At 47.5% G+C, this 12,444-nt stretch overlaps 1 protein-coding gene across 3 annotated transcripts in view; it reads left to right on the top strand.

Moving 5' to 3' along the window:
* NAA60 (N(alpha)-acetyltransferase 60, NatF catalytic subunit) overlaps nucleotides 1–12,444 on the top strand; it is a 24,652-nt gene that overhangs the window by 10,814 nt on the left and 1,394 nt on the right. Inside the window, exons 3-7 of one of the 3 annotated variants that reach the window (XM_014545159.1) lie at nucleotides 5,338–5,453; nucleotides 6,833–6,962; nucleotides 9,555–9,651; nucleotides 10,339–10,593; nucleotides 11,795–12,073. In XM_014545159.1, the coding sequence (XP_014400645.1) occupies nucleotides 5,344–5,453; nucleotides 6,833–6,962; nucleotides 9,555–9,651; nucleotides 10,339–10,593; nucleotides 11,795–12,073 (871 nt within the window). In that variant the 5' untranslated portion in view covers nucleotides 5,338–5,343. Of the gene's footprint in view, nucleotides 1–5,337; nucleotides 5,454–6,832; nucleotides 6,963–8,141; nucleotides 8,301–9,554; nucleotides 9,652–10,338; nucleotides 10,594–11,731; nucleotides 12,074–12,444 lie in introns of those variants that run through there. The other 2 variants (XM_014545160.1, XM_014545161.1) reach the window with 2 other exon arrangements.

Here is a 12,444-nt window from a genome sequence, read left to right as displayed (position 1 = left end):
GAGCTACAGAGAGATCTGCAGATTCCTCCTCTTTGTATCGGGTTTGGAAGTGCCCAGATGGGTTTGGAAGTGCCCAGACAAGGCCCAGTTGTGAAGCAAGGCAGGCAGCTGCTGCCAGCCTTGGGCCTTCTTTTGATAGCTTTGGGGCTCCCTGACCCAGCTGCTGCCTGTTTGACAGGTTTTAGGCTGAGAAAGGACAGGCCATTCTTATGCAAAAGCCGCTGTGCACAGCTTGGGGTTGTAAATTGGGTAGGGTGGGGTCTCAGGGAATCACCAGGGCGGAGCAAACAGCAATGGCTACCAGTCAGCCCTGCACCAGAGAGGTCCCAGCGAAGGAACAATGACCACTCCAAGGACCTCCGTCTAAAAGAAAGCCACCCTCAGAGGTTCCTGCCCCGATGCCACAGTCCAGTTTCTCCCCGTATGTGTCTGGGTCCCCCAGAGTCTCGCCTGGAACTGGAGTTCAGAGCAAGCGAGAGCTTGTATCTCCCACCCGATTAAAAAAGCAGTGCTCCAGGGTGCCAGTCTGTTCCGCACTTCCACACCTCCTACCAGTCTCAATGTGCTTTCTTTTTTACCTCTCTGGTTGTAGTTCTTCCACTCAGCCAGCTTTCCCATGGTTCTGGATGATAGTTGTTCTGTCTTTTAGTTGTAATTTTGATGTGGTTGTGAGAGGCAGCAAGTACAGGTGTTTACCTATGCCTCCATCTTGGTTCTCCTTCTTGGTTAATTTTATTTTTTATTTATTTTTTAAAAAAATATATTTTATTGATTTTTTACAGAGAGGAAGGGAGAGGGATAGAGAGTTAGAAACATCGATGGGAGAGAAACATTGATCAGCTGCTTCCTACACTGGGGATGTGCCCGCAACCAAGGTACATGCCCTTGACCAGAATCGAACCTGGGACCCTTCAGTCTGCAGGCCAACGCTCTATCCACCAAGCCAAACCGGTTAGGGCCCTGGTGGTTAATTTAATTAGGAATATTTTTAAACATACACTTGACATACCCATTATCCAGATCAACAGTTATCAACATTTTGCACTTCTGCATCAACTAAATTAAATTCCAGAACATTCTGTCATTTCACCCTACATATCCTGTGTGCATCTCTTAAGGAATATGGACATTTTCTACATAACCACAATGCTATTCTCATACCTAACAATATTAACACCACGTTTAGTTTTTAGAGGATTTGTGTGTATGTGTGGAATTTGTTCCCTTTGTAGGGAAAGGGAGTGTTGCCTGAGAGGTGGGGGTTGTGCAGAAATCTCCAGGGAAGCTGTGTTTCCTACTGGGGAATGTGATGTGCTGGGCTCCATCCTGCTTTTGGTGGGTGGACCCTTTGAACCTGTACAATCGTGTTCTGTGGAGCAAAACAGCCCTTTATCCAGGATGATAGGGGAGTCACCTCCAAGCCAGTGACCGCTAGGATATATTTTGGACAGTATTGACTCATGAAAAATGCAAGACTTGCCATTTTTGGTCGACTAGTCCATTTCCTAAGAGGTAGCCACTTAGGCAGCATGAGGTCCCTGAGGTCACACTCACCAGAATGTCCCGGGTGCCATCGAGGATGGGGACCTGGAGCATTGGCCATGGAAGGGGGTGCTAAGTATTGGAATGGCCCTACTGTGTAGGGACCAGGTAGTCAAGCTGTTTAAAAGACATTGTACCAGACAGTATCTTGGTTTCTGAAGGCCTATCCCAGTGAAAAGAATAAAACAGGTGACATGGAAAGACCAGATTTGCCAAGTCTGGGGGTATTTTTCTTGTTTGGTTGGTGTTTTGTTTTTGTTTTGTGTTTGGAACTAAGAACTCAAATAAGCACAGCCCAGCCTTTGTGACCTGCCCTTTCGCAACAGGACTCTCACATTAACTTTTGTGATGGCCCTGTTTTGTCATCTCTGCCCAGAGAGACTTGTCTGGGTCAGCTCAGCTCAGCTCAGCTCTCAGAGGTTCCATCAAGGTCGTACATCCAAAGACCAGCTTTGTCCCCTTCTAAGAACTAGTCTTCTCTCGCAGGGTGCCTACTGGGAATGCTGCTCCTTTCTAAGGTGTAGGTGGTAGGTACCTCAGCTTCTTCCGGACCTAACACCTGTAGGGATCCACTAGGCCTCAGGCAGGAACACTTCCCGTTCTTGTCCTGAAGAGTTTCCATTCCATACCCTTCAGAGCCCCTTGGCCTGCGGGCCTGGTGAGGGTACCCAGTGCTGCCAACAGGGTCACGGGAGGATGCCCATCCTACCCCCCACCCCCATTTTGCAGACATCACGTGGTCAGTGTCCAGGTGCTGGCTAAAAACAAAAAGGAGAAGAAAGTAGGTCCCTTCTCATTTCGACTCTTGAGTCATGCTGTGCAGAGGGACATGTCAAGGTGGCACAGTCCCCACACCTTGGAGTCCAGTGTATTCTAGAAAGACCGAACCTAAGGTGGCCCCAGAGCCACAGAGCTCCTGCAGTACCTCCTCCTTCCTCCCTAACCCCCCCCCCCATGTCTGCTTCAAGGTCACAAGGTAGCCCCACTCCAGATGTGCCCCCCCCCCCCAGCTGGCTAGTACCATGAAGGGGAAGGGGGTACAGCATCAAACTTGTCACTACCCAGACTGAGGGGCTTCTGTCGTCAGCCTGACTGCCCAGTAGCACCTGGTCCTTGGGGGACTGCCAGCCCAGGACTGGCCCTCAAAGGAGCCATTCTTTTTTCCCCTCTTTTTGTGTTAATCCTTACCCAAGGATATTTTTTTCCATTGCTTTTAGAGCAGCGATCGCCAACCTTTCGGACCTCATGGACCACCAGTGGTCTGAGGACCACCAGTTGGCGACCGCTGTTTTAGAGAGTGGAAGGGGGGGAAGCGTGGAGAGAGACACATAGATTGGTTGCCTCCCAACTAGCCCCGGAATCAAACCTGCAACCCAGGTATGTGCCCTTGACTGGGAATCCAACCGTGATCCTTTGGTGCACGGGCCAACGCTCTAACCACTGAGCAACCGGCCAGGGTTCATTTTTTGAACCATTTAAAGTGAGTTTTAGACTTCGTAATGCTTCACTCCAGAGCAGGGGTCCTCAAACTACGGCCCGCGGGCCACATGTGGCCCGCCGAAAACATTTATCTGGCCCGCCGGGTGTTTTTGCCACCACTGTGTGCATAGGAATTTGTTCATAGTTTTTTTTTTAAACTATAGTCCGGCCCTCCAACGGTCTGAGGGACAGTGAACTGGCCAACTGTTTAAAAAGTTTGAGGACCCCTGCTCCAGAGTGTTCCACATGCATCTCCTAAGACTTTCTACATAACCACTTCCACCCTTTCACATCTAAGACAGTTTTTATTTGCTTTCTAGCACATAATTAAATTTCCACAAAATATTTTGATTTTTTTTTCTAGTAGAGGTGTTATATATTACATTTGGTTATAGATCTTCTTGTCTCTTTTAGTCCACTTTTGTTTTTTTAATGGCATTGACTTTAAAAAAAATACATTTTTATTGATTTCAGAAAGGAAAGGAGAAGGAGAGAGACAGAAACATCAATGATGAGAGAGAGTCATTGATCAGCTACCCCCTGCACACCCCATACTGGGAATGGAGCCCGAAACCTAGGCATGTGCCCTTGACCAGAACCGAACCTGGGACCCTTCAGTCCGCAGGCCAACGCTCTATCCACTGAGCCAAACTGTCTAGGGCATCATTGACTTTTTGAAGAGACCAGGTTGCTCATCTTGTAGAATATCAGCATTCTGTGTTTGTTGGCTGTCATGATGCTGTTGAATATACATGCCTGTGTGCCGGCTATTATCTGTACTCGTGAAGTTAGGTCTGGAGGCACAACTGGCTTTAGGCCCAGCATTTTAGGCAGAAACCTAAAGGCTTTGTGGATTTTGTATGCATGGCACTGGTCAGAGAGGCTGGGCTCCATTACTGGGGGAATTGTGACTGCAGGATCTTGAGGTTGAAAGGCTTTTCCTTGGTGATTGGTAAGTCCTGGGGGTGCAGGTACTTTGCCTCCATGCCTCACACCTGCTCCCCAACACCCTCCACTGTGTGGTTAAAAGCCTTTGATGATTCTTGCTTGAGTCATTTATTTTCATCAGCACTTTCAAAGTGATGACATTCCAATTCTATCATTATTTCTACTTTTATTGGCTTTCATTCTTCTATAGAAAGAATTTTTCCTCATCCATCAAGGATGAACTACACAGTTATCCTAAAAGATGTAGTAAATGCATGGTCCTTTGCCTTTTACTACCAGCTTTCAACATAAAGAAGAAAGGCTCCTGTGTTCCCTTTGTCAGAATCTAATATTTGGCTTTCCTTCCTGCTTCCTTGCCTTATCTTAATTGGATCAAGGGCAGCTGCTCCATCAGCAACCTGGGCTGAATGTAGTTTCCTGATTTAAAATAATTGTCAGCAACTCCTGACCCTGATTTGAACCTCTAGTGTCTTGCAAGTCTCCCTCTTTTATTTTTTTTTAAAATATATTTTATTGATTTTTTTTAAAGAGAGGAAGGGAGAGAGATAGAGAGTTAGAAACACCGATGAGAGAGAAACACCGATGAGAGAGAAACACTGATGAGAGAGAAACATCGATCAGCTGCCTCCTGCACATCTACTGGGGATGTGCCCGCAACCCAGGTACATGCCCTTGACCGGAATCGAACCTGGGACCTTTCAGTCTGCAGGCCGACGCTCTATCCACTGAGCCAAACCGATTTCGGCAAGTCTCCCTCTTTCTCTCTCTTTTCACTCATGAGTTTCGTTTGCTGGATAAGGGAGGAGAAATGACCCACCTAGCAAGTGCCAATTTTTCTGGAAATCCAGCAGGTCATTGGCCCCTGCCCAGGCTGCTCTGATGGTGTTGATGGCCACTGGCCCAGGTCGGGAGAAGTTAGACTGCTCGGGCTGTGTGCTATGTGCAATGGAGAAATGTGACGTGAGGGAGACAGGACACTGGCCAGGGAGGAATGGTGCTCAAAGGGCACTTAAGAGGGGCAGAGAGGAGAGAGAAAACTGACCAAAGGCAGGCTGCTCTCTGGGGGTTCAGGAGTTTCCAAGTAAACAGTGAGGGCCTAGGTCCCCATCCTGCCAGCCCTTCCCAAGCCTTAGTTTACTTGTCTGCAATGTGGGGGTGACTGTGACACCTGGTGCAGGGGATTATTGTGAGCTTCATGCAGTTACTAAAGGGGACTACCATCATGGCGGGGCATTAGTCTTCCCATCTTTCCTGCGTCACAGGTTAGGAGGAGGAAGAGGAAGTGAATGTGCCATGATGGGATCTGTGGGCTGGTAGGGTGTTTAGGGGAGGTTGGCTGCTCTCCTGACCCCACCTCTCTCCCTGCAGGTGTGAATGACAGAGGTGGTGCCATCCAGCGCCCTCAGCGAGGTCAGCCTGCGCCTCCTCTGCCACGATGACATAGACACTGTGAAGCATCTGTGTGGCGACTGGTTCCCCATCGAGTAAGTTAAGTGGTGCCCTCTGCCCTGCAGTTGCAGATTGGAGGGGTGGGGTAATGCCCATGGATCTGATGCAGCTGGAAGGCTTGTGCAGAGGTGAGGATGTCCTGGAGGTGCCATGGTGGCCCAGAGTCACCTTGCCTATCAGAGGAGCCCAGGCCCTGCTCCCTGACGGCCATCAGATCCTTTCCATTTCACTCTACTTTATGCAAAGAGTTCTCCAAAAGGGCTTTGCTAAGTACCACCAACTTTACTTACAAAGATGTTCGATGTACTGCTATTTATAAGTCAGAAAATTGAGAAGCAACTTAAGTATCTTAACAGTAAAGAATGGCCAACATATATTAGGGTATCTGCATACGAAAATGAAATATTATTCAGCCAGGAAAAGTGAAATCTGTCATCAAGATATACTTGACAAGGAGAGTTTTTTAATGAGATATTAAGTGAAAAAAGTAGACTAGAAAATTGTATGTACCACAATTCCACTTTTATTTGAAAACATGCATAAGATAAAAGCCTATGAAGATATATACTATCTAGCAAAGTGTTTTTGGTGTTTTGGAATGGGTAGATTATTAGTAGCTACAAGTTTGTTTTATTTTGCTTGTCTGTATTTCCTCTATTTTTCTGTAATATGCACATAGAGCTTTTGTTGTGAGAAAAATAAGTACAAACTTTTAAAAATTAAAAATAAACAAGGTCCTGCTAAACATCACGTTTCTATGAGTCTTAACCTCTGGTTTCACCCACTGCCATCAGGAAAGGAACTTGGGTGATGCCAGGCCTCATAGAGCCTTCTGGTGGGTGGTCAGTGGCCTCTGCAGAGCAGACCTGAGCGGAGCACCTCTCCACTGTGTCTCCACCCTCTTCCAGCTCTTGGTCTCAGGAAAGGCATCTGGACTATACTTGTTATGTCCCAAACCCACAGACCAATAAACCCAGAATGTCCTGTCCCCTCACCAAAACTCCTTACTGGGGCTGAGTCATCTGTCTTTCTTCACTGTCATAGGGCTTTGCATGAAACGTTCTCTTTTCTGCTCCCCTTGGGTCTTGAGTTTGAACTCTTCCAGCTGCCCCTCCAGGTACTGCTCTCATGGAGACAATGTCATGGGAGGTTCCCCCCCCCCCTCTTATCTCTCTATCTTGTAAAATAATTTTTCCATCAGAAATTTCCCATCCTGTCTGGATAGATTGCTGCTTTAAGATGATAATTCACTGAGAATGATACACTTTGGTGGAGACTAAGTGTTGGGCAGGCTCCTTATCAATCCTGGAGCAGTGGACAGAGTTGCCTTGAGTCCCCTGTGGGTCCACTGTCTGAAGCATGAGGTTAGTTGGACTTGGCCTTTGGCAGTTTCACCTAAGTTTGTTCTCCTCAGGTACCCAGACTCATGGTATCGTGACATCACCTCCAACAAGAAGTTCTTTTCCCTTGCTGCAACCTACAGGGGTACCATTGTAGGAATGATAGTAGCTGAAATAAAAAGTAGGACCAAGATACACAAGGAGGTAAGCATGTGTGGCAGTGATGGGGCTGCCAGGCCCTTGGGACAGAATCACACTGTCTGCTCTGTGGCCCTTTCCCTTAGGAGCTCAGACCATGTATGAGACTCATATCCAGGTGGTTTCTTTCTGTGTGTACGTAATACAGTCATATGTACATTAAGTAACACGTCCTAACTGCAGGCTTCTTTCTAATGACTGTCATTTTGAAATTGGGAGGGGGTGTAAATGATTCACTGAGAATCTGCAGAGTTGTAAGGGTCTGTCATTTGTATTGGTGACAGTGTCACAGAAACTGCTAATACTGCTGTGATTTGTTAAAGGAAATGCTAAGTTCCAGTTACAGGTTAGTAAAAACAAATATTTTTTTTCCTGTTCAACTTCATAGACCCCTCCAAGATCTATTTAAGAACCCTGGAGAGTCTTTGGACCCTGAGTTAGCAAGTCCTGCTCTAAATGTAAAATGCCATGTTATGGTCACAAACACATTTTTTCATGTGGTTGACTTGGGTCAAGATTCTGCCTAGCCCTAGCCAGTTTTGCTCAGTGGATAGAACATCGGCCTGTGAATCAAAGGTTCCCAGGTTCGATTCTAGTCAAGGGCACGTAAAAAAAAACACAGACAATTAGATCTTCAAAATAAATTAATTAAAAAAAAACATTCTGCCTAATGATTTGGGTCATCTTATAGAGTGACTGAGTAGCATTTATACATAGGTATTTACTCCAAGGAGGGGAAAAACCCCACCAACAACTGGCAACTGCTTCTATCTGTTTGGCTTGAGGCTATTTATTTAAAAGTGCAAGAAGGATATCTCTCCCTTTTGTTTTATTTATTTTTCAAAATATATTTTTATTGATTTCAGAGAGGAAGGGAGAGGGAGAAAGAGATAGAAACATCAGTGATGAGAGAGAATCTTCGATTGGCTGCCTCCTCCTGGGGATAGAGCCGACAACGGGCATGTTCCTTGACTGGGAATCGAACTGTGATCTCCTGGTTCTGAGGTTGGCGCCCAACCACTGAGCTAGCTAGGTAGATCTCTCTCCCTTTTAAAGACCCAACCCACTCAGGTCTACCCTAATTTGCCTGTAATTAGATTCTGGCAAAGTTGGTTTCTTTTAAGAGTAACTTTTCTATCCTAGCTTCTCATTTTTTTCCTTCCATTTTTCTGTGCTAAAATACAGCAAAAAAAGAAACATTGGCGTTTTCAGCAAGGATCAGTATCTTATTGCTCTTTCACAGAACAAACTGTCCCACCGTCCCTCCCCTGACTTGTTCCCCAAAATCCACTCTATGAAGCTCTTCCTGTGTGCCCCCAGCAACCGTCCAGCCCCACACACATGGTGACTAGATCTCTGTACTCCTTTGAATGTGTGGGTTTTCCCATGAGGGCAGAGATTGGGATTCTTTCCTTCTACTTCCTGGGTATCAGGAGAGCCTTTGCACTCTGGCACTTTCTCTGGCCCTGCTGAGAGGCAGAATGAATTCAACACTGAGGAGAGAGCAGGGGCTGTCAGAAGACATCAGCTGGGGAATGAAGTACCTGCTTTACCTTCCTGACCCTCCATGGGCTTCAAGTAACAAGAGCAATACGGATCCCTCCCTGAGATTGAGTTTGCCTCTGTCCAGCTTAACTGTAATGTGGAGTGCTGGGGCCGGGGTCAGGGCCAGGGACAGGCCAACCCATGTCCAGCACACGGGAGCCACTCGGTGAACAGTGGATAGGGATGAGAGAGGCCAAGTCACCAAGCTTTCTTTCCATGGGGGAGAATCCACCAAGCCTTCTTCTTTACAAAGTAGAAGAACATCTACTTCATGGTGGTCAAATTCACAGCTCTCTCAGTCCAGAATTTTATCTCTGAACCAAGAGACCCACAAGGGTTGGTGGGCCATGATGTGACACTCTGCTTGGTGTGGACAGCAGAGAGGCTACTCAGACTCCCCACCCTCTGTACTCTAAGACCACCTGGGAGCAACAAAGGATCCTTTAATTAAACTTTTTTTTTTTTAAGATTTTTAAAAATTGATACTTAGAAAGTAAGGGGAAGGGAGAGAGAAGGAAACATCGATGTGAGAGGCTGCCTCCTGCGCATCCCCTAATTGGGATCGATTTTGCAACCCAGGTGTGTGACTGGGAGTCAAACCGGCAACCTTGCTCTGGACAACGCCCAACCAGCTGAGTGACACAGACCACAGGGCTAATTAAACTTTTAAAACGTTGTGTTTGTCTGGCTGTTAGATCTCTTGGTGTGTCAGTTGACACGTGTGAGCACCATATAGTGCCCACACAGCATAGTCATTTCCTTTTTTACCATCATAGCTTCACTTGTCTGGCATCAGTGTCCTTCCTTGTATGGTCTACCACCCTTCCAAAGAGAAGCGATTTTTTGTGAGTGTTCTTATTTTAGCAGAAAGGCCCACACCCTCTTGTTTCCATGGGATGGGGTTGACTCTCCATTATTCTCTGTTCTATCCCTTCCTGCTCCAGTGGCCCCCCCAGGTGTTGTGGCTGGGAGAGTCAGCACATGAGATATGTTCTGCAGTGGGACCAAGTGCCTCAACTGTGAACCTGACTTTATTTCTGACTTTTTCTTTAGGATGGAGATATTCTAGCCTCCAACTTCTCTGTTGACACACAAGTTGCATACATTCTAAGTCTTGGAGTAGTGAAGGAATTCAGAAAGCACGGCATAGGTAAGGGGCGGTTGAAATAATGATTTTTGGTATATACACTCCACCACCACCACCCACAGCCCCGTTGACCTTCAATTCAGCCCATGCTCTTTCCACACATTACCAGGTCTTTCTGTATGGCCTCGTTCCAAAGCTTACAAGATCAGATTACTAACAACTCCCAAAGGTCCTCATTACAGAATGGGCACCTTTTAACCACACCTGCTGACACACACACACACGACTTATATCTGGTCACAAGGTATGCTTGATTAAGAATAGCAAACATAATTGATGAAACAGTCCTAGCTCCCATGGATCAGATTCTTTATCTGACGTCTCCAACTTCCCATCCCACTCAGCCACAGCAGTCTTCATTGTAACCCAGGTCTGCCCATTCCACATTTTCCTGGGCTTAAGTTTACACTTTCTGTTTTCTGAAAGGCTAGTGAATCTCCACTGTGGATCCAGCCCCTGGGAAGGAATTATGCAGCCCGATCCATGTTCCTGGACAGCCAGTGGTCTGCAGCTAACAGGCCCTGTCTGGCTGTGGGATTTTAGGGACTTTGACAGTGGGTGGTTATGGGAAGTCTTTGATAGAATGGCAGAGAGATCTGTAGAGATCTCTGAGAAGGTCACTTCCTTGTCTGCCTTATGCTTCCTCCTCACCTGCCCTGCCATGCGTGACTGTTGCTTCTTTGCCTACAGGTTCTCTTTTACTTGAGAGTTTAAAGGATCACATATCCACCACTGCCCAGGACCACTTCAAAGCCATCTACCTGCATGTCCTCACCACCAACAACACAGCAATAAACTTCTACGAAAACAGAGACTTCAAGCAGCACCACTATCTCCCCTATTACTATTCCATCCGTGGGGTCCTCAAAGATGGCTTCACTTATGTCCTCTACATCAATGGTGGCCACCCTCCCTGGACCATCTTATATCCTTTTCTTCTCAGGGGTGAGAGACAGTGGCTTCCTAGCATCAGCTGGAGCTGTGGTTGCTTTCAGATGACATTCACAAAGCAAGCTCACAGGATGCATTTTTTCCTGATGAGATGATGATGTGGGTAGATCTGATTTGCATGTATTAGGAATTGATGATCTAGTTGCAGATATTGGGAAAGCAGACATGCTCTGGCATTCATTGTTCCCTGGACTTGAGCCCAGTATAAGAGGTGGATTTTTAAATCTCCTGGTTCAAGATCCACCCATTCATTCATCCATCTATTTACCCAATAAGTATTGGTTGAGAGTCTCCTGTTCCTGGTATGTGTGGGCTACAATAGTGAACAAAATAGACAAAGCCCCTGCCCTGGTGGGGCCTGCATGCTGGCAGGGGAGAAAGCAGATAAGGGAGGTGAAAGAGTTGTTTGCTATTTTGAACACTTAGTTCAAACCTTTCTTACCAGAATGTAGGGTATGTGACCCAGTGGTGTGTCCCTCCCCTGCTCCCTCCCTTTTAACTATCTCTGGCCCTAAACAGGTAAGAGGGAAGCTAGAAGACTTCTTAATAGTCATAGGGTATGGCCCAGAAAATACTGTGTGTACGTGTACCTGTGTGTAATTACTAGTAAATAAATGAGTCTAGGATTTATCCATTTCATAGGGAAATAAACGGGAGAGAGGTGGTACAAAGCCCACAGGTCTCCATGCTCATGTGAAGATGGGTCTCTGTGCTAAGGGTACCCTTTTGTTGACCCCCCCCCCCCCATGTCACAGGAATGAGGCCCTGCCCCTCTGAGGACTGAGGGTAGGGGGAGGACCAGGAACACTTGCTCTTTTGCTTTACCCCTCCCCGCAGCACCCAGTCCCTGTCTGTTAACCTTAGTCTGTGTGTCCATGTGCCTGAGGCCTCACCTGGACGGGCCTTTTGTACGCACATGCTGCCTTTATTATTTTGCATAGTGGAGGCCCCTCCATCTATGGAGGTTTTCCAGCACTCTGCAGAGGCTAAGTGGACTTTCGGCCTCCCTTGAGAATGGCATGCTGTCTGCACTCAGTCCTGCAGGTTGCTGTTTGGGCCTCTGCTGACAGTGCCACTCCAGGGGTGTGTAGGCAGGGAAGGCGAGTTGGAGTCTTCCTTAACAGAGTCCCACGGACTACATCCAGCACCTGGGTTCTGCTCTAGCAAACCTGAGCCCCTGCTCCATCCCACACAGGATTTACCGCCAGGCCCACAGCCTACTCTGCAGCTTCCTGCCATGGTCGAGCATCTCCACCAAGGGCGGCATTGAATATAGCCGGACCATGTGATGCCAGCCGGGCAGCCTCCAACAGGTCCCACCCCTTGGCGCCCTCTGGATCTCACCTTCCTGGCCATTTGACCTCAACTGTGTTCTGCAGAGGAGCTGGCCCATCACCTGCCCCAGCTGCAGGCCCGGTGCTACATGGGCTCGGGAGCAGAGCGTCGTGGGGCGGGTATGCCCGGTCTCCAACAGGTATGCCAGAACAGGTGGTGGGGAAAGGGGGATCAGAACTGAGTGGGATGATGGTCTTGAGAAATGGAGGGCCTGACGCTTCCAACAATAAAAACAGAAGGCTCTGGATAGGCACCTGCTGCACTAAGGGCTGAGGTAGTTCCTGAGCAACTCTCAGAAACTTGAAGGAGGATTGCCCTAGCCGGTTTGGCTCAGTGGATAGAGCGTCAGCCTACGGACTGAAGGGTCCTGGGTTCAATTCCTGGTCAAGGGCACATGCCTGGGTTGTGAGCTCGATCCCAAGTAGGAGGCGTGCAGGAGGCAGCCAATCAGTGGTTCTCTCTCATCATTGATGTTTATCTCTCTTCCTCTCTGAAATCAATTTTATATAT

Source organism: Myotis brandtii, unplaced genomic scaffold (genome assembly GCF_000412655.1).
Source record: "Myotis brandtii unplaced genomic scaffold, ASM41265v1 scaffold397, whole genome shotgun sequence".
NCBI classification, from domain to species: domain Eukaryota; kingdom Metazoa; phylum Chordata; class Mammalia; order Chiroptera; family Vespertilionidae; genus Myotis; species Myotis brandtii.
Note: the sequence above shows the minus strand (reverse complement) of the source record. Positions and strands in the feature narration are given on the sequence as shown.